The 27,803-nt window shown below is 38.8% G+C and overlaps 1 protein-coding gene across 11 annotated transcripts in view; it reads left to right on the top strand.

The window, feature by feature from the left end:
• Nucleotides 1–27,803, top strand: part of BMPR1B (bone morphogenetic protein receptor type 1B) — a gene marked incomplete at its 5' end in the record, with an annotated part of 419,903 nt that overhangs the window by 358,817 nt on the left and 33,283 nt on the right. For all 11 annotated transcript variants that reach the window (XR_013828280.1, XM_079921151.1, XM_079921146.1 and 8 more), the window contains 4 exons: nt 12,114–12,216; nt 12,751–12,853; nt 24,355–24,451; nt 25,504–25,642. Coding sequence is in view for 10 of the 11 variants with exons in the window: in XM_079921151.1 (XP_079777277.1) it covers nt 12,114–12,216; nt 12,751–12,853; nt 24,355–24,451; nt 25,504–25,642 (442 nt within the window). The remainder of the gene's footprint in view (nt 1–12,113; nt 12,217–12,750; nt 12,854–24,354; nt 24,452–25,503; nt 25,643–27,803) is intronic.

Here is a 27,803-nt window from a genome sequence, read left to right as displayed (position 1 = left end):
TGGTCCTGGACTTTTGTTTGTTGGAAGATTTTAAATCACAGTTTCAATTTCATTACTTGTGATAGGTCTGTTCATATTTTCTGTTTCTTCCTGGTTCAGTCTTGGAAAGATACCTTGCCAAGAATTTTTCCGTTTCTTCCAGCTTGTCCATTTTATTGGCATAGAGTTGCTTGTAGTAGTCTCTTAGGATGCTTTGTATTTCTGCTGTGTCTGTTGTAACTTCTCCTTTTTCATTTCTGATTTTATTGATTTGAGTCCTCTCTCCCTCTTTCTTGATGAGTCTGGCTAATGGTTTATCAATTTTGTTTATCTTCTCAAAGAGCCAGCTTTTAGTTTTATTGATCTTTGCTGTTTTCTTTGTTTTTATTTCATTTATTTCTGCTCTGATCTTTATGATTTCCTTCCTTCTGCTAACTTTGGGTTTTTTTTTGTTCTTCTTTCTCTAGTTACTTTAGGTGTAACGTTAGATTGTTTATTTGAGATTTTTCTTGTTTCTTGAGGTAGGCTTGTATAGCTATAAACTTCCCTCTTAGAACTGCTTTTGCTGCATCCCATAGGTTTTGGATCGTCGTGTTTTCGTTGTCATTTGTCTCTAGGTATTTTTTGATTTCCTCTTTGATTTCTTCAGTGCTCTCTTGGTTATTTAGTAATGTATTGTTTATCCTCCCTGTGTTTGTGTTTTTTTCCCTATAATTGATTTCTAATCTCATAGCGTTGTGGTCAGAAAAGATGCTTGATATGTTTTCAATTTTCTTGAATTTACTGAGGCTTGATTTGTGACCCAAGATGTGATCTATCCTGGAGAATGTTCTGTGCACACTTGAGAAGAAAGTGTAATCTGCTGTTTTTGGATGGAATGTCTTATAAATATCAGTTAAATCTATCTGGTCTATTGTGTCATTTAAAGCTTGTGTTTCCTTATTGATTTTCTGTTTGGATGACCTTTCCATTGGTGTAAGTGAGGTGTTAAAATTCCCCACTATTATTGTTACTGTCAATTTCCTCTTTTATAGCTGTTAGCAGTTGCCTTCTGTATCGAGGTGCTCCTATGTTGGGTGCATATGTATTTATAATTGTTATATCTTCTTCTTGGATTGATCTGTTGATCATTACATAGTGTCCTTCCTTTTCTTTTGTAACATTCTTTATTTTAAAGTGTATTTCATCTGATATGAGTATTGCTACTCCAGCTTTCTTTTGATTTCCATTTGCATGGAATATTTTTTTCACCCCTCACTTTCAGTCTGTATGTGTCCCTAGGTCTGAAGTGGGTCTCTTGTAGACAGCATATATATGGGTCTTGTTTTTGTATCCATTCAGCAAGTCTGTGTCTTTTGGTTGGAGCATTTAATCCATTCACGTTAAGGTAATTATTGATATGTATGTTCCTATGACTGTTTTCTTAATTGTTTTGGGTTTGTTTTTGTAGGTCCTTTTCTTCTCCTGTGTTTCCCACTTAGAGAAGTTCCTTTAGCATTTGTTGTAGAGCTGGTTCGGTGCTGCTGAATTCTCTTAGCTTTTGCTTGTCTGTAAAGCTTTTGATTTCTCCATCAAATCTGAATGAGATCCTTGCTGGGTAGAGTAATCTTGGTTGTAGGTTCTTCCCTTTCATCGCTTTAAGTATGTCATGCCACTCCCTTCTGGCTTGTAGAGTTTCTGCTGAGAAATTAGCTGTTAACCTTATGGGAGTTCCCTTGTATGTTATTTGTCATTTTTCCCTTGCTGCTTTCAGTAATTTTTCTTTGTCTTTAATTTTTGCCAATTTGATTACTCTGTGTCTTGGTGTGTTTCTGCTTGGGTTTATCCTGTATGGGACTCTCTGCACTTCCTGGACTTGGGTGGCTCTTTCCTTTCCCATGTTAGGAAAGTTTTCAACTGTAATCTCTTCAGATATTTTCACAGGTCCTTTCTCTCCGTCTTCTCCTTCTGGGACCCCTATGATGCGAATGTTGTTGTGTTTAATGTTGTCCCAGAGGTCTCTTAGGCTGTCTTCATTTCTTTTCATTCTTTTTTCTTTATTCTGTTCCACAGCAGTAAATTCCACCATTCTGTCTTCCAGGTCACTTATCCGTTCTTCTGCCTCAGTTATTCTGCTATTGATTCCTTCTCATGTAGTTTTCATTTCAGTTATTGTATTGTTCATCTCTGTTTATTTGTTCTTTAATTCTTCTAGATCTTGGTTAAACATTTCTTGTGTCTTCTTGATCTTTGCCTCCATTCTTTTTCCAAGGTCCTGGATCATCTTCACTCTCATTATTCTGAAATCTTTTTCTGGAAGGTTGCCTATCTCCACTTCATTTAGTTGTTTTTCTGGGGTTTTACCTTGTTCCTTCATCTGGTACATAGCTGTCTGCCTTTTCATCTTGTCTGTCTTTCTGTGAATGTGTTTTTTGTTCCACAGGCTGCAGGATTGTAGTTCTTCTTGCTTCCGCTGTCTGCCCTCTGGTGGATGAGGCTATCTAAGAGGCTTGTAGAAGTTTCCTGCTGGGAGGGACTGGTGGTGGGTAGAGCTGGCTGTTGCTCAGGTGGGCAGAGCTCAGTAAAACTTTAATCCGATTGTCTGCTGATGGGTGGGGCTGGGTTCCCTCCCTGTTGGTTGTTTGGCCTGAGGTGACCCAACACTGGAGCCTACCCGGGCTCTTCGGTAGGGCTAATGGCAGACTCTGGGGGGGCCCAAGCCAAGGAGTACTTCCCAGAACTTCTGTTGCCAGTGTCCTTGTCCCTTGGTGAGCCACAGCCACCCCCCACCTCTGCTGATGACCCTCCAACACTAGCAGGTAGGTCTGGTTCAGTCTCCTATGGGGTCACTGCTCCTTCCCCTGCGTCCCGACGTGCACACTACCTTGTGTGTGCCCTCCAAGAGTGGAGTCTCTGTTTCCCCGAGTCCTGCTGAAGTCCTGCAATCAAATCCTGCTAGCCTTCAACGTCTGATTCTCTAGGAATTCCTCCTCCCATTGCCGGACCCCCAGGTTGGGAAGCCTGACATGGGGCTCAGAACCTTCACTCCAGTGGGTGGACTTCTGTGGTCTAAGTGTTCTCCAGTTTCTGAGTCACCCACCCAGCAGTTATGGGATTTGATTTTATTGTGATTGCGCCCCTCCTACCATCTCATTGCAGCTTCTCCTTTGTCTTTGCATGTGGGGTATCTTTTTTGGTGAGTTCCAGTGTCTTCCTGTTGATGATTTTTCAGCAGTTAGTTGTGATTCCGGTGTTCTCGAAAGAGGGAGTGAGAGCATGGCCTTCTACTCCGCCATCTTGAACCAATGTCTGTTCGTCAGTTTTTCGCTGTGAAATAAGCATCCTTAAAGTCACAGTGATTCTTACCACTGAAGACATTTATTATTTCACTCCTGTGTCTTCCTGTGGGTTGCAGCTGTGCTGGGCTGTGCTGGCCTGGGTGGGCTTGGCTTCCGGCCTGCTCCCAACATTTCTTCATTCTTCTTGGACTGGCAGCTACCAAGGGCATATTGTTTGTTTGTTTGTTTTAATAAACAAACAAGCAAACTAATTAATTAATGACTGCATTGGTTCTTCGTTGCTGCACGCGAGCTTTCTCTAGTTGCAGTGAGTGGGAGCTATTCTTGGTTGTGGTGCGCGGGCTTCTCATTGCAGTGGCTTCTCTTGTTGCAGAGCTTGGGCTCTAGGCACGCGGGCTTCAGAAGCTGTGGCTCGTGGGTTCTAGAGTGTAGGCTCAGTAGTTATGGCGCATGGGCTTAGTTGCTCCACAGCATGTGGGATCTTCCCAGACCAGGGATCAAACCCGTGTCCCCCGCATTAGCAGGCAGATCCTTAATCACTGCACCATTAGGGAAGCCCCAAAATTCTTTCTCAAATGAATTTGAGGGAGGAACCTTTTAAAGCTTCTGCTTGTGTTATGTCCTCTAACATTCCATTTACCAAATCAAGTGACATCCTCAAGCTCAAAGTGAAAGGGAAGCCATGGTTAGAGTGTGGCGTGAAGAATTGAGAACAATAATAGGACAACCTAATCTACCAGAGTAGATTAGCCTTGAGACTTGAATGCTTGGGTAAAGGAGGCTCTCCCTAGGAAACTCGGAATTAGCAGTGAAGCAGTGAGTATAGTGTCGCTGAGGCCAAGTTTACTGAGGGAGGAAGAAGTAAGGTCAGCCATATTAGATGCTGTTAGGAGAAGAACTGAAATCCAGCCATCAGATTTATTGACCTTGATAACTGCAGTTTAGAAATATTTAATGTGGAAGTAGATATGGAGGGCAGATTGGAATGGGTTGTGAATTGTATGGTTTCCAACCTTTGATTTATAATAGCAAAGAAGAAGAAAAGAAAAATACAACAAAGCCAGCAATCAGTAACAATGGAACCCCTCAAAAAACGTTGGTATACCATGATAGCATGCATCGGTTAACTTGTAGAAGTCAGCAGAAAACTAATATTTATTGAGCTTTTTTACTACTAGCACGCTTACTTTCACCTATATTTTTTTTTTTTTTTTTTTTTTTTTTTTGCGGTACGCAGGCCTCTCACTGCTGTGGCCTCTCCCGTTGCGGAGCACAGGCTCCGGACGCGCAGGTTCAGCGGCCATGGCTCACGGGCCCATCCGCTCCGCGGCATGTGGGATCCTCCCAGACCAGGGCACGAACCCGTGTCCCCTGCATTGGCAGGCGGACTCTCAACCAGTGCGCCACCAGGGAAGCCCCACTTTCACCTATCTTTAATCATCACAGCACTCCTCTAAAGAATGTAGCATTATCTGTACTTCCCAGGTGAGAAATCTGAGGCTCTGAGAGGTTAAGTAATTTTTAGTAGGTCACTCAGTGTTCATGCCCAAATGAGTGAAAAGAAATTGTGGCCCAGTTTACAAAGTACTGAATTTTTGACAAACAGCTAACCCCTGACTCTCGAGCAAAAATATTCATTCTTGAGTAAACTATACATACATTTTTCTAACGAGGTATTGACTCCAGTTGAGTCTCCTGTGAGCTGAGGTCAGTCATGTCTGAATCACAGGGCTGGTTTTTGTTCCTGTGCCCCTAGACCTAAATAGGTCCAGGCCTTTCTACCTCCATTCCTATAAGCACTCCAAATCAGCACTGGTCAAAGTTTTTTCCCCCAATAAGTTGTGCACTGATACTTTCTAAACTACAATAAAAATGAATTACTAGGAAAATTAATTTAAAAATACCTACAAATTGCATGCTTCATTTTTCTATTGTCTGTTAATTAAATTCAACAGAGCTAAATTTATTGCAGTATATACAAGTTTCAATTTCTGTATTAACATACTCACAGACCAGTAACAAGTAGTTTGCAAGGGAACACACTTTGAGTAATACTGCACTAAATCTTGCACTTCTAGGTAAAACAGTTCTAAAGACAATGGTGTGCTTGCTTGGGGCTTAGATAAGGGCTGGTACCAGGCAGATTGTAGCCAAGCTGGGTGTCCTAGGTAGATCTCATGCTCATTACCACTCCCACTTTCCTGGAGAGAATAATCCAAAAAGTGGCCCAAATCAGAATTGCATCATACCTAAAAGAGATTCTGAAATCCCACATGATAATTCAGAGAACATATACAAAGTTTAGAGGGTTTTGGTTTTTTAAAAAAAATACTTATTTATTTGGTTATGCCGGGTCTTCGTGGCAGCAGGCAGGCTACTTAGTTGCTGCATGCATGTGGGATCTAGTTCCCTGACCAGGGATCGAACCCAGGCCCCATGCATTGGGAGCGCAGAGTCTTATCCACTGTGCCACCAGGGAAGTCCCTTTTTTTTTTTTTTTTTTAACTTTTCATGAGTACCATCAATCACTTTACCAGCCAGCATTCTTATTGGAATGTTGATCATGTCATTCTTGTCCTTGATTCCTATCAGGTGCAGATGTGTCTGCTTCCAATATCCATGCCATTTACATTGCCTAATGGCGTGCATATTAGAGGCTGTACTACAAATATATCATGCTGAATACAATGTTATAACCATTTTTTAATATCCATAATTCAAAATAAGAGGCGAAGCCGTTGTTCAGTCTCCCTCATTATAATATCTATTTCTAAATATTTACCTTTCTAGGTGTTACTTTTCATGGTGTATCCTTCTTATTCCATTTCCAGATTCTATTCCTAGGACCTCAGACTCTCACTGCATGCCTTGAAAGCTGCATCGTCTCCTTAATAATTCTTTGTGTATGACTTTCAACATGCCAGTGTTTTGTCTTGTTTTCCTGTCCTAACAGGCGTAATCTCAGCCTTGATGATTCTTTTCTGTATAGAATTCGGTCCTACTTTATGTATCCTTCCTTGTTTTACATGATGTTGTCTGTGACAGTCATTTTTGTCCCTTTCTCACCACCTCCCTCAAGTTCTCCTCTCTCATACAAGTCTATCCAGTTCTGAAAATTTTTTTACTCTCTTTCAAGGTAATTTTTAAAACTTCCTCATTTATCTTATTGGGTTCTGACCCAAAATTCTCCTACCTGGGCAGTTTTCAGGGTTTGTAGGTGTAATAAATCACATTGGATGATTGCATGAAGGATGTGCACATGACACCAGGTGCCTAAATGAGAAATTTGATAAGTCTCCACCTGTATCCTGAAGAGTCAAAGGCGGCAGAAGGGAAGGCTTAGGGGCTCAATAGGAAGTGAACAATATACAGCTCTTCACAACTATACATAGAGAACGATCGAAGGTTTTTGAGCAGGAAGGAAAATGTAAGATTTATCAGGCAATGCTGTACAGAGCCCTTATACGGAGTTTGTATTAACCCAGAGCTTCTAAACCTGCATGCCAGTGGTATGCGCTTTTAGAGAGGTACTTCTGACCCAGGTCTCAGAGTGTTTAAAGTGAGCATTCTTCTCATTTGTTTGTACATCTTCTATTCATCTAGTTTATTCCACTGTTGCCCAGGCCATCCGAACATTGAGCTTTATGATCTTTTTTTTTTTTCCAGTAGAAGATGTTGAGTTAAAATCATTTCATTTATGAGAATGGTGGGTCCTTCTTTAGAACTTATACTTCAGTTGGATGAGGATATGGTTTCAACTTCACTTATGAAATCTTTTATAAGGAATAACTCTGCTTTGTGGCTCTCAGTTATAAGTGATACTTAAATGGGTCCATTTGCTGTTGGACTTAATAGGAAGTGAACATTGTAGGGCTCTGTACAGTCATACATAGAGAACCATTGAAGATATTTGAGCAGGAAGGAAAATAAGATTTATCAGGCAGTGCTGTGAGGAATGGGCTAGAGTCTTGAGAGAGAAGAGGGGGCTTCCTGCCTGAAGGCTGTCAGAGCAGTCTAGGTGAGAGGTAGGGAGGGTCTGCACAGGGTGGTGGAGGTGAGACTATGCAAATGCTTGTTTAACATAAAAAGTGAGACAAGTTCAAAAAATCTTGTACCTCCTACGAAAAATGAACAAAAGTGAACAAAATGCTCAATCACTTGGTGTGGTTGCCAGAGAAGGATGTATGATAGTTACTTTCTTGAGGTTGAAGTAAAAAGGCCTCTCACATTGGAACCTCATCATTAGTGTTGCAACTTCACCTTCCCCACAGTGCTATGACCTCTCAGAGGAAAAACCAGAGAAGGGGAGCAGTGGTAGTCATATCTATTTTACCCTCTTTCCCTCTACTACTATGGGAACCCACTCACCTAAGATAGGAGAAAAAAACAAATATAAACCTTAGGGTTCTGTTACTCTGGTCATTACCTTTGCATAACATTCTTCTTTGCCTTTTCCCCCCAGTCAGTAGAAAGCACTTGATTAGCTGGTGATTTCTGTCCCTCCTGCTTGAAGTTGAACCACTTTGTTTTTCCTAGAACTGGTTCATAGATGTTGAGCTCCTCGAAAGCAAAGGCTGCATCTTCCTCACCCTTGCTTCTCATCATCCAACTCAGTCTGAGGCATAGTATGCTTAGTAAATGTTTGTAAAATTACCTATTTGTTAACAAAGCTCTAAGCAGCTTACAGCTGTTTTAGTTAACTGACTAAAATCTACATGATTTAAATAGCAACTCTAAAAGTTGTATGTATCTTTCAATTTACCTGTGACAGAAACTTTGAAAACTTTGTTTGTCCCCTTCAATGTGAAATAGATATTTTAGAAGACAGTGTTCTCAAGGACCTGTTTATAATTGACCTAAAACAAGAACCCTTTCAAATAGATTCTGACTGAAACGTAAAAGAAATTTACGAATTCTAGTATTTCTTACATACTGGAAGAAAAAGTGGAATAAATAATTTGATTCAGTTTGATCGGAATAAATAAATTGATTGGTATAGAGAACAATTAATCCCTGTGTGCAGATGCACTTGAGCAAGTATCCATTTATTTAATGAGTTTTTGTCAAGAGCAAAATTTTAAGCTATTTAATAACTAAATAATAATTTTGAGTTATTTAATAATTTTTAGATTATTTTGTTAGTGCTCTAAAATTTCCTATCACCCTGATTGGATAGATCAGATAAACTCTTTTTAACTAATACTTAAAAAAATTATCTTATAGTTAAAATAATCTTTATAAAGATCAAAATTAGTTAGAAGAAAACTTCTACAACAGTCCCTTCTCAACTGTGGTGGTTATTGTTTCTGGACAGTCCTGGGGTTTACAATAAAGAAGCATAAGATCTTAGTGGAAACATAGAGTTAAAGGGACCAAAACTTGGGTGAACATTATAAACCCTGTACTCACTCTACAATGAATGAGTTGGGGCCCAGAAGACTGTTCATAAACCCATTTGACCCCAAATGAAAACGGGCAGAACTTTCGGGCTCCGGATGCACGTCCACCTAAAGAGTATTATTTGGTTCCTCAAAGCTTTAAACTAAGTATATCCCTTTCTTACTTGCTAGTAAATGTTCACTTGGGCACACTGAAGATCTCTTGAGGCAGTTTATCCCTGCTGATCTCTCAAGATGTTCCAGGCACTCCTTTGCCTTTGGAATACTGGGCAGATTCAAGGAGTCATGAAACTGTAGATCAATCCAAGGGTTGTAACCGAAGTTTTATTATCAACTACTTTGACCTCATATGACCTTTTCATTTTCAAATGCTTTGCTTTTTCATGGATTAGCATTATGTTGAGAGGCGTTCAGTACTGATGACTGATCATGTTCCTATGCAACTGTTCTGTTTTGTCAATTACTTTACCTATAACCCAGGGGCAGAATTTTTGAAATGTACGTTGTCTTTTATTGAAGTATAGTTGATTTACAATATTATATTAGTTTTATGTGTACCACATAATGATTCTGTATTTTTATAGATTATACTCCATTTAAAGTTATTAAAAAATAATGGCTGAATTTCCCTGTGCTGTACAATATATCCTTGTGGATTATTTATAAATGGTAGTTTGTACCTCTTATTCGCCCACCCCTACATTGCCTCTCCCCCCTTGTCTTCTTTTAAAATTCATAATCATTACTGTAATCAAATGATTCATCCTGCATTCATGTATACATCTCACTACTTTCAATTTTGTTTAAAATTATTTCAACTTTTGCTTCCTTCATCATTCTTCATCTCTTCTTGTTACCACTTTCAACACTCGGGGGATGTTGGGGTAATAATCTATATAAAACATTTAAAAACTATGCTTAAATATGGCAACCAGCAACAAAAGGTTCAAATAAGCCCATGGTTAAGAGGTGAATGGCTCATAGCGATGGGTGACGTGGATCAGCTTTGACTCCAGAGCGTAGCTGTGTTTACCTTTGTGCTTGCTCGAGAGTTGAAAGTTCTCAAGTAATTCTTAAGCTTCTGTAAGTGTACTGCGGGTTTCCAGTTAATGTCCCTTAGTAGCTAGCAATTTCAGTAAGAAGCTTATAAATTATTTTTGCTTTCTTGTCAGTAATATGCACTTGAAATGGTTCTCTTACCTCTTTGCTTGTCCTCCAACTACATATTTGAGTTCCTATCCAAATCTATGACTTATGGGACACCAACTCTTCTTTCCAGGGTCTCTCTCCCTCTCCATCCCCTCTTTTTTAAATTTAGTTTTCATTGAAGTAACATTGGTTTATAACATTATATAAGTTTCATGTGTGCAACATTTTATTTCTACTTCTGTGTACATTACAGCGTACTCTCCACCAAAAATGTAGTTTCCATCCTCTCTTTTTATTCTTAGCTCCCCCCACTTCACAGGTGAGGGAGTGCATTTTTAAAGCTTGAATTTACTCTTCCTGATGTTTCTTTATATTTCCCAGGACATTGTGACAGTAGCCTGACAACAGCTTTACCAGCTTTCTCTCTTCTTTCTTGATTCTTCAAGTTGCCTAACAGTACATTTCTGTATTCTCAGATTTTGATTTAAGGAGGCCTCCTGATTAAGGAGAAATTAGTCTTTTTAGATTTAACCTGTTGTATCAAACTTTTCTAGCTGCTCTATGATTTCCTAGTGTCAGAAACTTAAACTGATTGTATTCCTAACTCCTGAATTTTACTTTTGATGAGAAGTGTAAGTTATACATATAGTCCAAATGTATAGGAAAAGGATAAAAAAAATCACATGGGTATTGTTTGCTTATATTGTTTAAAGTAAATTTCTAAGGGACAGGTCTTTTATTTATTGCCTTTGGCGTTTACATGCTTTAGATTTTCATAGCGATTTCAGTACATTGGCTAAAAAGCCCCAAAGAATTTAGAGCATGGGCTGTTCCAAGGCAGTCTTTCTCCTACAGCAATATTCATGCATTTGACCTTAGTCTAACAAAGAGATTTATTATCATTGGCCGTTCCTAGCCATTCATTAGTATGTTTGAACTTTGCTGTGCTAGTTCTTATAAACTGAGGCGTTTTGGATCGCTTGAGGCTTACAAACCAAGTAAACAGTTCTAAGGGTGTTGATGATAACTGACGCGCTAATGTATGGCAGAATGCCGCTACCACTAACATAAAATAGACCAACACACAAATCACGGCTATCACCATGCTCAGAGCTTTCTTCCCATGACCTTTCAGGACTATGTTGTCACATCTATGTTGGGTGCCGAACGTGCATATATATGAGAGAAAGATAGATAGTACTTTAGTACTTTAGTTCTTTATTTCTTAGACATGCAGTAGTGGTTTATGACTTATATTGGGCGTCTGTGGGTGTTTATCACCCGAGCTTGTGAAGACAGTAGTGTCTGTTTATAAATAGTTCTACATATAATAGTCCTTGGTTTTCATTTTTAATCCCTGTGGAAATGAAGCAAGAAGTCCTTGATTCAAGGCTTGATTCTGTAACTGTTTTGTTTTGTGACCTTGTACAAGTTTGTTAGACTCTCATAACTTTAATTTACCCATTTGTAAAATAGAAATAATATCACTTCTCATTGTTGTTGAGAGGATTAAATGAGGTAGAATAAGTGAAAGTTCTTTTCAATGTAGAAAACCAGACAGAAATGAAAAGTATTGTTTCTTTGCCTTACCATGATCTTGTTAAAAACCCTTCTTTCTGCTGTCCATCCTTACCCCACACCCAAATAAGACAACCACAAAGCCTGATGTTTTCATATGCCTGCCCGGAAGCAGAGGGTACCACATGGCAGAATCTTACTCACTTCACTTAGGCTGTGCTGATCCCAGCTCCTACCTGTCCTTAGTCTGTGTGCCTTAGTAAGAGATAAATTTATTTCACTACCTCAGAGCAAGTAGAACCAGAATAAATGTTCACCTGCACGGGTTCAAACCCCTGCTGTGCCTCTCACTAGCTGTACCGCCTTTGAGAATTACTCAAGGTCTCTGAGCCTCAGTTTCCTCATATAGAAAGTAAGCATAGTACTGCCTTCTTCTTAGAGTGGATTTCTGAAGGTGATACCTGTGAAGGACCAAAATAAGTGTTTAGCATTTAGTGTATATGGTTAGTAATTTATATGTTATATGGAAAGTTTGGATCCTTCTTTCTTGCAAGTTTCTGGACAGAGGAGATATTACTAAATATTTTATGATAATTAAGTCAACTTTCATAAAAGGAAGTTTGGGGATTCTTTAAACAGATGGTGACCTGTAACGATAATTGACTTTCTTCTTACTTGTAATGAAGCAAGTGATAAACATCATTTCCTTTTACCATAGACACACACACACACACACACACGCACACGCACATGCACACGCACACACTTACTTTGCCTGTTTGGTCTTTAGCACAGATGGATATTGTTTCACAATGATAGAAGAAGATGATTCTGGGATGCCTGTGGTCACTTCTGGATGTCTAGGACTAGAAGGCTCAGATTTTCAGTGTCGGGTAAGGAAGATAATTTGATTCTACTTTGTAACCTTTCATTGGCTAGATTTCAAACAGCCAAATTTCAAACAAGATATAACAATTGTTTTGGGGTTTTTTTTTTTACTCTCTTGTTTTCAGTAATTTGGAAAATAATTTGAAAATTCGCATTGGGTCAATTCTTCCTTCCTTTAGAAATCAAATGTTCATTTTATTTTTGCCGTTAACTTCTGGTTTAGTGACTCATTAGATCATCTTGCTCAAATTCCAGTTTGGTTAATTGCATTAAGCCAAACCTTCTTCCTCAGTTTACGCTACACACGTTGGTTATTACAAATAGAATAGTAATTTTGTTGAAATGCAAAAGTTGCAGTAAGATAATACATGATGATTTGAAAGAAATTACCTAATACAATACCTCAGTTTCACCATGTTTGAATAAAACTATCAGAATTTTAAGTGACTTCTCTAAATAGAGTTAATTTACTAGTTTTGGATGGTATGACTTTGAAATTTAGGGGAGACCTACTAATAGCTGTTTGGGTTCGATTTTAGGACACGCCCATTCCTCATCAAAGAAGATCAATTGAATGCTGCACAGAGCGGAATGAGTGTAATAAAGATCTACACCCTACACTGCCTCCACTGAAAAACAGAGGTAAGGAGAGGAAGGCTTCCAGGCTGGAAAAGCTTTAGACAGAAAGGAAATAAAAACTTGAATTATGCTCTTTTCTAAACGCATCTACCTGTACCATTTTCCGCTACTGGGGCAGAGGACTGAGGCAAGATGACATAATGAAACGGTCGTTCAAAGACATGTGCAAGGAGTTCTCAGGAAAATAGTTGCATGTGCCTTCACTCTTAAGATTCTTACTTCTGGGCTTCCCTGGTGGCACAGTGGTTGAGGGTCCGCCTGCCGATGCAGGGGACGCGGGTTCGTGCCCCGGTCCGGGAAGATCCCACATGCCGCGGAGCGGCTGGGCCCGTGAGCCATGGCCGCTGAGCCTGCGCGTCTGGAGCCTGTGCTCCGCAATGGGAGAGGCCACAGCAGTGAGAGGTCCGTGTACTGCAAAAAAAAAAAAAAAAAAAAAAAAAGATTCTTACTTCTTTAACCTGTCCTCATTTCCTTCAGAAAACTACGGTGTCTAGAGCTTGGAGTGGGTTTCAGGAGGATAGAGGAGGGAGATAGTGTTTTCCGTTTACCCCTAAATGTTATTCAGAAGTTACACTTCACTCAAAAACTGCTATTTGGCTACATTCATTTTAAGAATAAGGACCTTTTAAAGGACTAATTCAGATACTTTGCTGGATGGCATTTCCTTTTATTTATGCTAGAGTAACTACTTTTTAGTCAATTCATACGTATTGGTAAAATGGAGAAAATATCTAGAAAGTTTAATTCTAAGACTATACATTTAGTGTTGCTCATTAAAAAAGACACATACTGCATCCCCAAAGACTCCTGGTTAAAAGCAGCTCCCATGTTTCCTTTCTTCTTGTTCTTACCATAAAAATAAATGATTTGTAATTGTCATAGAGTCCTAAGTCTTATATAAGTAGCTTAAAATGATTTGTCATGATTGATTTTTATTTCTTGAGAGAGAAAATCTTCCCAACAAAATACAATGACATTTCTGGGTTTTGATGATAATATTTTATAACATTTGTTCATCCTGTAGCCTAGAAAGATTGGTTCATAATAATTCACATCAAAAATTCACAGACAGATTTTAATTTTGCCAGTCAACATGCTAGGTGTTATGGATAACAGAAATGGATGAAGAAAGTTCTTGCCCTCAACACATGCACACTAGGTTATGAGAGAGAAACATGGAAATAATTAAATTATACTCAGGCAGGAAAATCTCTGTAGAGTTAGATTATAAAGTGTATTAAGGACACAAAAGAGTGAGTGGCTCACTTTGGGGTGGGAGGATGTCAGAATAGCTTCATAGAAGTGATACCTGAGCAGACTTTAAGGCGGAACAGAAGTTTGCCAAATGGATACGGCAGGAATAAAAAATTTAAACATTAAAGTGGCTGACATAAGCCAAGAATTACGCTCATAACTGTTACATTAATTAACCCATTTGAGCTGTGGGGTACTTAGGCTTATTATTCCCCACTTAAAGGTGAAGAGATTGCAGCACACAGAGGTTCATTAACTTTCCCAAGGTTGCACACAGCCTGTGAGTAGCCTGTGACTCTAAACAGAGGCAATCTAGTAAGTGCAGAGGTTTAGTTTGTAATATTTGAGAAAGATTGGCAAAATACGGGCATATGAAGCAGCATGGCTGGTTGGAGAAAGTCCCCTAATTCAGTTGTCTGAAGCCTCACAGTTCACAGTGGGCCTGTGGGTCAGCAGCAGCAGCATGGCTTGGAGCTCATTAGAAATGCAGACTCTCAGGCCCCACCCCAGACTACCAAGCCTGCATTTTTAATGAGATTCCCCAAGTGATTTACATGCACATTAAAGTTTGGGCAACACTTTTGGTAGAAAAACACCTCTACGAGGATATAGCTAGTGCCACTGTGTCTCGGCACGTGAGTTCGACAACACCTTGTTCGAACACAATTCCACTGATGTCAGGTTGCTGTAAAATTCTAAATGCTTACTTTCAGTTTTTTGTAGTTATTGCCTTGTGAATCAGTTGCAAAAAGTAGGTGATCTGTAGACAACATTTTGAATAGCATCTGTAGGCAACACTAATGTGTTGGGAGTGGGGCGGGAGGTGGGTGAGGAGTGCTGGAAATGAAGGCAGTTGTGCCAGAATCGCTTCGCTCAAGGAGAAAAAGGTTTTATTACCTGTAAGTGGAAGAGATGCGTTCTAGCAGTAGCGGTAGGGTTTAGGAAAACTGACTCAAATGCTGCAGTGCACATACTGTCCTGTAGATGGCGCCAGATTCTAGTTAAGACCCGGCAGGCAGGGGAGGATTCTCTGAAGAGGTTGAGTGCTAGGGACTTTTAAAAGCAGAGTAAGTCTCCTAGAGAACTCAGTGAAAAGGCTTTGAAAAGAAGGGTAGTAGTATTGGGAAGACAAGTCCTTGGTCAGGACAGTAAGGGAAAGAGGATGTTACTGTGGCTGGTGGATTATGTTGAGGATTATACAAGGTGACGGACTTGGGGGGGGGGGGTTAGTGGCTGTAGGGTTTACCATTTTGAACTCTGAGGATCCCAGGTAGTGCCTGGGTGAGGTCTCTGCAGATTCCACCTCACCATTTTGGCACAGTCGATTTGGGGTCCAGTAAAAGTCACTGCAGGCTGTGGTCTGGGAGCACTGGTCTTTCTTACACAAATATACCACAGAGCTGCTGCCTTTCTTGTTTTTGCCTCTACCATATATACACATGGGCAGCATTTTTTTTTGGAAGTGGACTATACATGTTTACTGAATATCAGTAATGCATTGGTCAGAAATATTTGCATTGCGGCCATATTGGATATATGTCTTTATATAGTCATATTGGAGATAGGTATATTTATGTTTTGGTATAAAACCCCCAATAAAGAACAGGGATGTTAAAGAGACATGGAACCATCTTATTTTGATATTTTTAACTTTAGCTGTTGTTTTTATACTTAGGACCAACCTAACTTTTGTGGAGCCGGGGCAATGGTATAAATGGAAGTCCACATACCATTTACCTAATTATTTAAAACTCATAAACCAATGTAGAAGACTGGTAAATAAAATACTTTCTGTTAACCAAGCTTAACAAGAATCTTTTCATAGTGATGGGGAACACCAGCTTGGCATTCAGAACGCTTGAACTACTTAGACTTATTCATTCCAGTGTGGGAGTGGGAGTGATTGGGAGCCCCGTTCTTGGTTCTGTCTGGCACTGGGAGAGGTCTCTCATGCATGCAGCTGGACACCTGTTTTGGGTCTGTCTCAGCCTGTTGGCAGTGATACTGTCGGCTGGGAAAGTCTGAATCACTTACCGGGGTCCATACCACTGTGGCAGCCCCCATAGATGTTTCTCTGACTGGAGCTAATGTTGTGGCTAGACTGACCCGTGTGGTTCTTATTATCTAAAATGCACCTCAGCAGCCACTGTCAGAGAAATCTGAAAGATAAGATGTATTATTTGCAAGAACCAGAGGGTACACAGCACACCTGAGGGCCACACAGCAAGGTCACAGGCATGGGGGGGTGGGGGCCTGGGGTTCTCCCTTTACTGGGGTCAAAGGTGGGGTGCCTAGGGTTTCACAGTTTCTCTTTGTATTGGCAAATTAATTAATTTTGAAAGTTGAGTTATGACTGAAATATTATATTAGTTTCAGGTGTATAACATAATGACTTGATATTTGTATATGTTGCAAAAATCATCACCACAGTAAGTCTAGCTAACATTTGTCACCATACACGGTTACAAAAATATTGGCAAGTTTAAAACGTAAGAGTGGGAATTAGGGCACGGGAAGGGAAAAACAGAATTATTCAAGCGGTCAGTTATCCAGGGAACTTCACGGGTGGGGTGACCTGCTTTCTTATCTAGTTGTTTTACTAGTAGTGTGTCATACAGCTGGCAATGTGCTTATTTGAGATAGATGTCTTTGCAACAGATGCCTCAGTAATCAGAAGCTTAATGTCAGGCACCCACATTACAACACCCCAGCCCTCTGGTTTACGCTCTGCCCACATGTCTTGCCCCAGACACCCCTTGGCCACTGCTTGGTCACCCCTCAGGCCTTTGGGTAAGTACACCAGCTCCTTGGTCCACCCTCAGGGAGACAGGGGGCCTCATAGTTTCCAGACACAGGCCTGGGGCCATTTAGGTAGAATTCCAGACTTTGGGGCAACGGCCAGTGTTTTAAATGGAGAGCAGGTTGGGACAAATTCTGGGTGGACGCGTTGCCTGTGTTCTGCAGACCACTGCTCAGTGGGAAGGGGCCCAGTTAAAGGGAGCCAGAGCAGGACCCTCTAAAGCGCAGAGCCTAGGTCACTGTGAATGGAGTGCTTACTTACTGTGGTTCTTTTCTAAGTACTTTACGTACACTGACTCATTTAATCCTCATAACAGCTCAGTAGGGAAAGCACCATGAGCATCACCCCAATTTCTCAGACATGCAGCTAAGGAATAGTGAGGTCAAGTACTGTGTGAAGGTTACACAGCTAAAGTAAGTACTGGAGATGGGAAATCGGCCTATGACCTCATCTCCCTGAATTGTCTATAAAGAGCCTTAAATGACATTCTCAAAAAAAGAAAAAAGCGTTCATGTATCTAAGAGTTAGAAGACTCTAAGTAAGTAGTGGTTAGCCATGTCACAAGATAGTCAGTAAACAAGATGGTTACTTTGAAGCCTCCTGTGTATTATGTTTGCACAGTTAGCATTTTCTCCATTCTTAGAATATGGTGTTAGAGGGTTGCTCCCTCTCTCTCTCTTGCACACACACTCTCTCTCCGCTCCTCCTCTCTCGTCCTCTTCCTTCTAATTTATCATTTATTAAGGCCCACTTACGGGCTTCCCTGGTGGCGCAGTGGCTGAGAGTCCGCCTGCCGATGCAGGGGACACGGGTTCGTGCCCCGGTCCGGGAAGATCCCCCATGCCGCGGAGCGGCTGGGCCCGTGAGCCATGGCCGCTGAGCCTGCACGTCCGGAGCCTGTGCTCCGCAACGGGAGAGGCCACAGCGGTGAGAGGCCCGCGTACCGCAAAAAAAAAAAAAAAAAAATAAGGCCCACTTACGTATTAATACTAGGCTAGTGGTTTTCAAACTTAGGTGCATCAGAATCACCTGGGGGGCTTATTAAAACACGGATTACTGGCCCCCACCTAGAGTTTCTGATTCAGTAGATCTGAGTGGACCCCAATGATTTGCCTTTCTAAGGAGTTTCCAGGTGATACTGATGATGTTGGTCCAGAGACCACACTTTGAGACCCCTGGGCTAGGCGTTGCCTGATACATTGTTACATATTATTATAGTAGACTTCCTATAAACCTATGTGTCAAACTAGTACAAAGCAGACACTGTATTATTAAAAGATGAGAGGGTTAAAAAATCCAGCTCACCATTTTGTTGTTGTTGTTCTTTTTTCCTTAATAATAGCTTTTCTGAAAAAGTTAAATGATTAACCTTATCTCAAAACATCTGTATTACTAGGTGCTAAATAATAACAGGCTTAGGTGAGGTTCTGTTATTAGACATCAGAGAAGTACTAAGCGTAGGGGTAGATACCTACAAATAAACTGTCTTATTAAAAAATAAACAAGAAAACCTTTTCTACCGATCCAGAGTTTTTTCACTTTTTTTTCCAACTTAGATGCATTTAGCAGGAAATTAGAGATACAAAATCACATCCAACAAATATTTATCAATGTATATTTAGATCCTTGAAATTTTATTTGTCATCTTCTGTTTCAAAAAAAGATGACGAAGAGTGACCAGAAAGCAGTGGAAATTCTTTTATGAATATTAGTTTTCCTTTTGCTTTGCTTATTCCATTTCAGCACCAGCAAAGCAGAATACCCTGGGACAATATTCTTTCTCCTGAAGGAAGAAATACGAAAAGTAATTAGATCAAATGCAGCACCTTCATTATAAACAATAAGATATGATTCAGGAAGCCCAGTCACACTGCAGCTGGTGCAAAGAGGAGGGAGACAGGTCTGTTTTGATGGAGAGGGTTGTAGGGAGAAGTCGTGGTGCCCTGGTGTCTGGCTTCCTGCCTGCAGAATTAGTGCTGAAGGGGCACTGAGATGCTGGAAGGGATGATGTATGGTTCCAGTGTCACATGGTTTGACCAAGATATTGTGGGTTAAATGTTCTCTTGAAACGGTGTGTAGGCAAGAGAATTTGATGAGGTTTTTTTCCTCTTCCCAAATTACTTATTTTTGTTTAATTTTTTTTTTCAAATGAGCACTTAAAGAAGTGAAAGACTGGTGTTGAAGTGAACAGAAGCCCTTTGCGTTATTAAATGGGATCCTTAAATTTGGCTTTTACAAGAGCAAATAAAGTTCAAATAATTTTTTGGAATACGTATAGTTTGTTTAAATATGGGAATTACTAATATATGCTACATGTATACTTCACGGAAAATGTATCCGAAACAACTGTTTCTGTTTTGAAATAGGGTAATTTCAATGTAGTTTAAGTAAAATTATAATACAGGATTTCCAAAGCTAAACTTTACCTTATTATTTTCTTACTCCACTAAAAAATATATTCTGATCAGTTTACAGATTTGTTTAAAAATGCTATTGCTTAGCTTCGGGTATTGCCAATTACAAATTAAACTCAATAGGTAACAGGTATTTAATCAGTGAAACCGTCTCCCGTATTCTCTATAACACAGATAGGTTGAATATATGATAGCATCTAGAATGCAAAGGTCAGTTGCAGAATTTTCCTTCTGACACATATATTATGTTTGTGGCAGTATAAACCGGTACATGAGTCTGAGCCGAATTCCTGGCCAGGGAATAGCTCTTAACATTTCTGGAAATGTGCAGCTTCTAACTATTTTGGAAATTCTGGTTAACTTCATATTTGGGATAGGTGAAAGAAATTTATAAATAATTAGACTTTTCCTTTCTCACTGAACACAGTAATCTGGATATAACAATTCTGTCTTAACGTCTTTGTCACCAGAAAATATAATGCTAAATCTTTTTCTGCAGGAAAATAACTAGAATATTATGTCTGTTCTTATAGTGAATTTATTTCTAGATGTTACTGTAAGATGACATCCCAATATATGGTGAAGGTAAATTACTTTACAGTATTGTTGGTTGACTAAAATCCTCTGACAAGAATATGCTTTTCAGGCACTTTGTGCTCTATTAATAGAAAGACGTCTCCAATTTATCTGTGGTTATAACACTGAGAGCACATATAAAGATGTCTTTGGGCCATCGTATTTCCAAGACTCTTTCTAGCAATATGGTTTTTTATTTCTTATTGCAATTATGAGCTATCTTCTAGCCTTACAGAAACAGTCCTGGCATTTTAAGCAGTTGCAAACCAGTTAATTATCAGAGAGGAGACAAGTAATGACAGAATGCTGTTTTGTTAGGAAACCATTGGTGATTCTTACTTGCCTCTCGGAGTGAACCAGACTTCCCTAGAGAGTTCTCCATTCTGCTTCCCTAAGCGGTTGGAGTGACAGCCAGGTAGAAATCTGCTGGCCTAGAGAGAACTGTGGGCTCTGTTCTTTTCCTGATATGTATCTGGAAGTGTTCGCTTTCCAAGACTCTGGCAGTGACTTGAATGTTTACATTGTTAATGCTCTGAGCACAGGTAATGGCAGATTAAAACATGACAGGCACGACCAACAGAAACAAAAGGCATATTGATACGGCTCCCTATTTATGACAAAAGACAGGGAGGCAGCAGGGGACAGGTTTATTGGGGCAAAGAAAAGGAAAATGGGAAGGTAATGCTAGCCTTTAAAAAAAGTGCTTGATGGTAAGGAAAAAATCCCTTAGATTCTTTCTGGTCTCATTGCTCTCATAAATCAGAAATCTAATATGATGAGTAATAAATACACTGTTCTTGGGCTTCCCTGGTGGCGCAGTGGTTGGGAGTCCGCCTGCCGATGCAGGGGACACGGGTTCGTGCCCCGGTCGGGGAAGATCCCACATGCCACGGAGCGGCTGGGCCCGTGAGCCATGGCCGCTGAGCTTGTGTGTCCGGAGCCTGTGCTCCCCAATGGGAGAGGCCACAACAGTGAGAGGCCCGCGTACCGAGAAAAATATAAAATGAAATAAATACACTGTTCTTACGGTTCAGCGTGTTCTGCATTTACGTGGAAGAGTGAAAGTCGATGAGGCTGATAGTTTTTAGTAAAATTATATCACTTGAATGAAAAAGTGTTCTGTATTTGTATACGGAAAATATGTTGTGCATATGTAGTTAGTTACTCTAGTTTTGATAGAGTATCCAGCGTTCTCTTTGATTTTCTGCAAAATCAGGCTTTTTTGCTTTTGTTGTCCTTAAAATTGGAAATAGATTTTAAGCTGTTTGCAGTGACATTATTTGCACCATGGTATTTGTATACATGCATGTGTACAAATGTTGTTAATTGCTCTCTCACTGGCGGAGGTATTGTGCTCATTTTGGGTTATTGTTGACTTTGCCTATAACCCAGAGGAGTGGGGGAGGTAAGGAGGGAAATTTTACTGAGAAAATTCATTGTGTAAAATCTTAGCCCACATAATTTTAAGAGCTTACAAATTATTTTCAAGATTTCCTAAGCAACACTTTTTGGATAATGCATGTGGTAATTATATATGATACCTGTTGTTGTTAAAGGCTGAATGGCTCTTTGAATATGTACTCCAGTAGATCACGGTATTGAACTGTTTCTCTGCTCAATTGCCAGTGTTTCTGAATTTAATATAAAACTGCTTTTTAAAAAATGGTCTCTCATTTAGTCTTTTCAGATGCAGACAGACTACTTCCATTAATATTTTATAAGTAGTGTAGATCATAAATAATTATTAAACATATATTTTAGACTGAGGAGTAAATCATAACATTAACCATCATGAGATTTGGATGAGAAATTAGTATAAAAATCTGTGGATTTTAGTTTATAATAAATAATCCAAAGTTTCTCTGATAGATTTCACAGTAAGATTTATTTTCATTTCATGTGTTCGTGTTACTTTCCTGATTTTGGTAATTGCATTACCATTTGGTAAGACAATGTCCTTGTTCTTAGGAAGTTCACTCTGAAGTGTTTATGGGTGGAGACATTATGTCTGTAACTTCAGATGATCCACAGAGTATACATACATATAAATAAATAAATATGAATACAAACATGTACATATACATATCTTTATATAGAGAGGGAGATAGGCACACACATACATACTGAGAGAGCAAGAGAATTATAAAGTAAATATGGTAAAATTTTTAAAATGAAAACTCTCTAAAGGGCATATTGGAGTCCTTTATCCTTACAGGTTTTTTATAAGACTGAGATTATTTCAGAATAATTAAGACATATGTTCACATTGATGGTAAAAAAGAAACTAGTAATCTTTTTTAAAGGGTGCTTTGACAACATGTATGAAGAACCTTAAAATATATATCCTTCAAACTAATAATTCTACGTCTTCAAATCTAGATTAAGAAAATAATCATTGACATGTGCAATGATGTATGTGTAAGAACGTTCATCACAGAATTTTATGTATCACAGCGAAGATGTATTGTAGCAAAATCTTTGCAATCTCTAAATACACATCATCAGAAGACTGACTTTCTAATTAGGATGTGTCTGTATGTGTACTGTGTAATCTTTGAAACTCATTTTGCAGAAAAATTTTTATTGTTTTGGAAAATGTTTACAATATTATAAATGAAAACAATCTAGTTACAAGGCAATTTTAATGATTTTTTCCCCCAATTTTTTTTTTGTGGTGAAATATACATAACGTAAAGTTTACCGTCTTAATCACTTTCAAGTGTACAGTTCAGTGATATTAAATATGTTTATAATGTTATACAGCCATAACCACCATCCATCTCTATAGCTGTGTTCATCTTGTAGAACTGAAACTCTTACCCATTAAATATTAACTTCCCCCATCTCTCCTCCCCACAACCCCTGGCAACTACCATTCTTCTTTTTGTCTTTCTCGTTTTGACTTCTCTAAGTATCTCATATAAGTGGAGTGTTTGTCGTTTTGTGACTGGCTTGTTTCACTTAGCACAGTGTCCTTAAGGTTCATTCATGTTGTAATATATGTCAGAATCTCTTTCCTTTTAAGGCTAAACCACGTCTTATGTATATACCACATTTTGCTTATCCATTCATATGTCAGTGGACACTTGGGTTTCTTCCATGTTTTAGCTGTTGTGAATAATACAGCTATGGGCATGGGTGTATACAATGCCTTTTTGTGAACTATTTTGTTCATGAACTTTTTTTTTGTTCATTGAAATGGTACTGGAAAGGCATACACTAAAATGTTAGCAGTAATTTTTGTAAATAATGAGGTGGTGGCAATTTTATTTATTTTATTTTAGTTAGTTGGTGCTTTTCAGTTTTTCTTCAGGGAACGTATAATACTTTTGAATGAAAAAAAGAAATTTACATTTAGTGGGGTAAGGTCCCCAGCCAAAATGTTTAGGTAGCCGTACCATTAAAAGTATACAGCACGGTTGGAAAACATCTTGTTTGTAGGTAACCAAAGTCATAAATTACAATACCTTTTAACATTAAATAGCAGTAATCACTCTCTCAAGGATGTATGGTGCCCTTCATAAGAACGGTGCTAGTTCTATTACTAGGTAAGTGCACCAGGTTTTCAGTCAGTTTCCTCAAAATACGTTCCAGAGACTCCCTGCATATAAATCACCTGGGGTGGTTGTAAAAAAGAAAAAATATACTTTGAATAAAAATCTCTGGGGTTGAAGTCAGTAAATATGCATCTGTATAAAGCTCTCCAGGTCATTCTTATTTTTACAACATTTGAAAACTCATGCCGTAATATTATAAATCTTATTTGTCAGGAACTGGAGTTAAAACAGCGTGAATACTGTTTAATAATTTGTTCCTTAAAAGGATCACACGGTAATTCTTTGAGTGGAGCATACCCATTCTTTTAAAATAGGATGCCGTTTATGAAAAATTAAGCTGTGTATTTTTGAAGGGCACCTTTGTTTAAAGTAATGCAAATCACGTATTCTATTTATTTGGCAATATTTGAGGAATTCTGATCCTTTGTATCCATCATAGGATTACTTTGGTTTTTATGTACAATGAATATAAATTTGTTTTTTTATCCAAATTCATGATATAGAGTGCTCCAGAAACCACATGAGAAAAATCTGTACACGCATCAGCTGGATCTGAAATAAAGATGGACAACCTGCTTATATTTTAGGGGTATTGATCCATTTACATTTATTTATATCCTGTGCTTTTATCCTATGTCAAACCTATTCCTTCCAGAGAAGCAGAAATGCATGCTCTTGAAGTGAGTGGCTAGATGAACAATGATTCATGTTACTCAGACTTATTTAATTTAGAGAGTATATATATATATATATATATATATTTCTTATCAATTAGCAGATTAAAAGGACCTCTCAAATCTTGCACATGGAGCAGCAAGCACTTTTAGGAAAGAGTTGCTTCCTAAATTTTAAATGAAAATAATCTCTGTATCATGGCTCTTTTTACTTTATTTTTAATTTCAGATTTTGTTGATGGACCTGTACACCACAAGGCCTTACTTATATCTGTGACTGTCTGTAGTTTGCTCTTGGTCCTTATCATTTTATTCTGTTACTTCAGGTAAGTTTCTAACATGTAGGTATAGAATTTTGAGTTTATAATATCATTCTTATACTCTTCTACCTGTTGACATTTTTTACCAAAGCTTTCCTTGACCTAATTAGATCTTAGATTTCACTGATAATATCAGTTACTATTGAGAAATATTTGTCCTAATGAAGCTATTAATAGATACCTATCTCATTTCTGCTTCAGATATCAAAACCACCCAGAAAAATTTTCATCCCTAGGAAATTTATGGTAGCTAGGAAATTCAGCAACTAGTTGCTACTGAGGTTTGACTCAAAGCAGAGAAATGACCATGGTGAACTTAGAATTGCTTTAGTAATTCCTTATTTTGTGAGCTAACAATATCCTCTTAGCACTGAAAGATTTTAAAGATAATTTATAGATCAATTATTAAAATAAATTATGTTCAGTTATTAAATTACAGTATGGTCATTACAAATTATTTTCAGTCACCTAAGAACTCATTTTCTACTTTGTGAAATATCAAGGACCTTTAAATTCTTATCATTGGCTTTTTGTAATAGTAATTTAGGTTACTTTTCTACAAGTAGGAGTTGATTCAAATAACATCATTTCTAATTGAAGGCATAATTATTGATAAAAGTTTTTAAAGTTTCAATTTATCTCATTTATCTATACATTGCCTTGGATGAGAAAATTGTAATGTCTTTTGTAAACCAAAAATTTGCATCTGTAGTTGATCAGGGACCGTATAAGAAAAGATTTTAGGGAATGAATATTGGAACTGTATAGAAACATTAATGGAATGTAGCCTGCTTGGATATATGCATTTGATAGGAATAGAGAAGAAAAATCATATGTGGTTGTGAGTGAGTAAAAACATGTAGTTTACTTTAAAATATAGGTTAGAAGAGTAATTACGATTTTGTGCTGGAAATCATAACTAAGGGTAATAAATACTGAGCATCTAATCTTGTATTATGTGCAAAGATAAAACCTGCTGTGGTTACTGTTTTATCTGCATGTTTGCCACTATCATTGCAATCCAGTGTCTAACATTATCTTTCTTTGTGCATCTTCAGGTATAAAAGACAAGAAACCAGACCTCGGTACAGCATTGGATTAGAACAGGATGAAACTTACATTCCTCCTGGAGAATCCCTGAGAGACTTAATTGAGCAGTCTCAGAGCTCAGGAAGCGGCTCAGGCCTCCCTCTGCTGGTATGAGAAGAACATACCTTGAATTTAAAGGAAATGTATTCTGAGAGGAAATGTCAATAACTGCTGGGTTTCATTTTACTGAAACAGATAGGGCAGTGGACAAAGAGAAAGCTCTCTGCAGTCAGTCAGACATCAGATCTCAGATACAGGGTTTCCTGATAACATTTTGACATATTGGGGGTGAGGTCATTGTTCTTTAATGTAAGTGTATGGTTGCAATCCAGACCCTCAGATGTTCTGATAAAGAGCAGATTAGAAAACATTCAGCATGGGACCATCTTCCCTCTGTTTTCAGTAAGGATAACATTACTGCACTTTGGCCTGGCTTTTGAAGGCAAAAGTATTACAACCAAATGGGATCTGAGTACTTCTACAAGAGAAGAAGGCTGCATCTCAGCTGGAGGGTTTATGTTTCAGGGTGAAGCCCTGGCTTTTCCATTCAGGAGAGTTTTAATTTTCTGATGGTCAACACTGCCAACTTGGAAGAAAATATATACTGAACCCAAGGCACTTGCTTTAATGAGAAAAGCATTTGGTTACTTTATGGACCATGCAAAAAGATTGTTGGGACTTGGAATGGAAATAACAATATCAATGAGAAATATTTTCCTTTATAAACTCTTAAGACTAATTTTTCTAATCTTTATTGTCTGGTTCTGACTTTAGATATCTTGTTTACTTGATTCTTTTGGTGACCTTTTATTTAGTACTAAAAGTAACTTAAAAAAAAATCTCAAGCCAAGAATTTATTTTATAACTCTTTTTATTTTTAACATCCAAAAAGCTGTATACATTTATAACTTGAAGAGTTTGGAGGTGAGTACACATCTGTGAAGCCATCACCACAATCGAGGCCATGAACATATCCATCACCTCCAAAACTTTCCTCTGCCCCATTCATTCATTTATTATTATTATTTTATGATAAGAACACAATATAAGGGACTTCCCTGGTGGTACAGTGGTTAAGAATCCACCTGCCAATGCAGGGGACACGGGTTCGAGCCCTGGTCCGGGAAGATCCCACATGCCACGGAGCAACTAAGCCTGTGCGTCACAACTACTGAGGCTGCGTTCTAGAGCCCATGCGCCACAACTACTGAAGCCCGTGTGCCTAGAGCCCATGCTCCGCAACAAGAGATGCCACCACAATGAGAAGCCCAGGCACCGCAACAAAGAGTAGTCCCCACTCGCCACAGCTAGAGAAAGCCCACGCAGCAACGAAGACCCAACGCAGCCAAAAAATAAATAAAATTATTTTAAAAACCCCACACAACCTAAGATCTAATCTCTTAGCTCTTAGAAAAATTTAAAAAATACAATACACCCATAATAGAGGTGTTAGCTAACACTACTGTGATAATCATATCACAATATATAAATATATCAAATCAACACATTGTATACCTTAAACTTACAAAATGTTATATGTCAATTGTGTCTAAAAGTAAAGTTAGTGTCAGCTTTTAGCTCTGAACTAGGTAGAAGAGTATACAATACAGTATTGTTAACTGTAGATACTGTGCTGTACAGTAGATCTCTAGGACTTATTCACCTTGCATAACTGAAACTCTACTCTTCGACTAGTACCTCCCCTGGAGGTGATAAACCAGACAGAAAACCACTTGTGAAGTAGTCACTGACCAAACCAATGCTACTTAGGATGTAAGTTTTTTTTTTTAAAACTTACATGTAAAAGTTCTTATCACATTGCTTGCCTTTTCATTCTTAGAATTTAACTCATATATAGCAAATATCATTCTTATATTTAAAAATGTTTTATTACACTTCTTTTTCAAGTACAGATATTAAAATCCCTTTTGATATTAATCAATCAGATACGCTGTTAGAATTGAAGACTACCTGTTTTCCTCCTTCTAGACTTTTTTTTTTTTTTGTGCGGTACGCGGGCCTCTCACCGCTGCGGCCTCTCCCACTGCGGAGCACAGGCTCCGGACGCGCAGGCTCAGCGGCCATGGCTTACGGGCCCAGCCGCTCTGCGGCATGTGGGATCCTCCCGGACCGGGTCACGAACCCGCGTCCCCTGCATCGACAGGCGGACTCTCAACCACTGCGCCACCAGGGAAGCCCCCTATTAACTCTTTTACTTCCCTGGATAACACATTCTAAAATCTAGTAGTGGTTATGGGTCTTCTTTCTT

Source organism: Stenella coeruleoalba (assembly GCF_951394435.1).
Source record: "Stenella coeruleoalba genome assembly, chromosome: 4".
Classification (NCBI taxonomy): Eukaryota; Metazoa; Chordata; class Mammalia; order Artiodactyla; family Delphinidae; genus Stenella; species Stenella coeruleoalba.
This window is presented reverse-complemented; position numbering and strand designations above follow the sequence as displayed.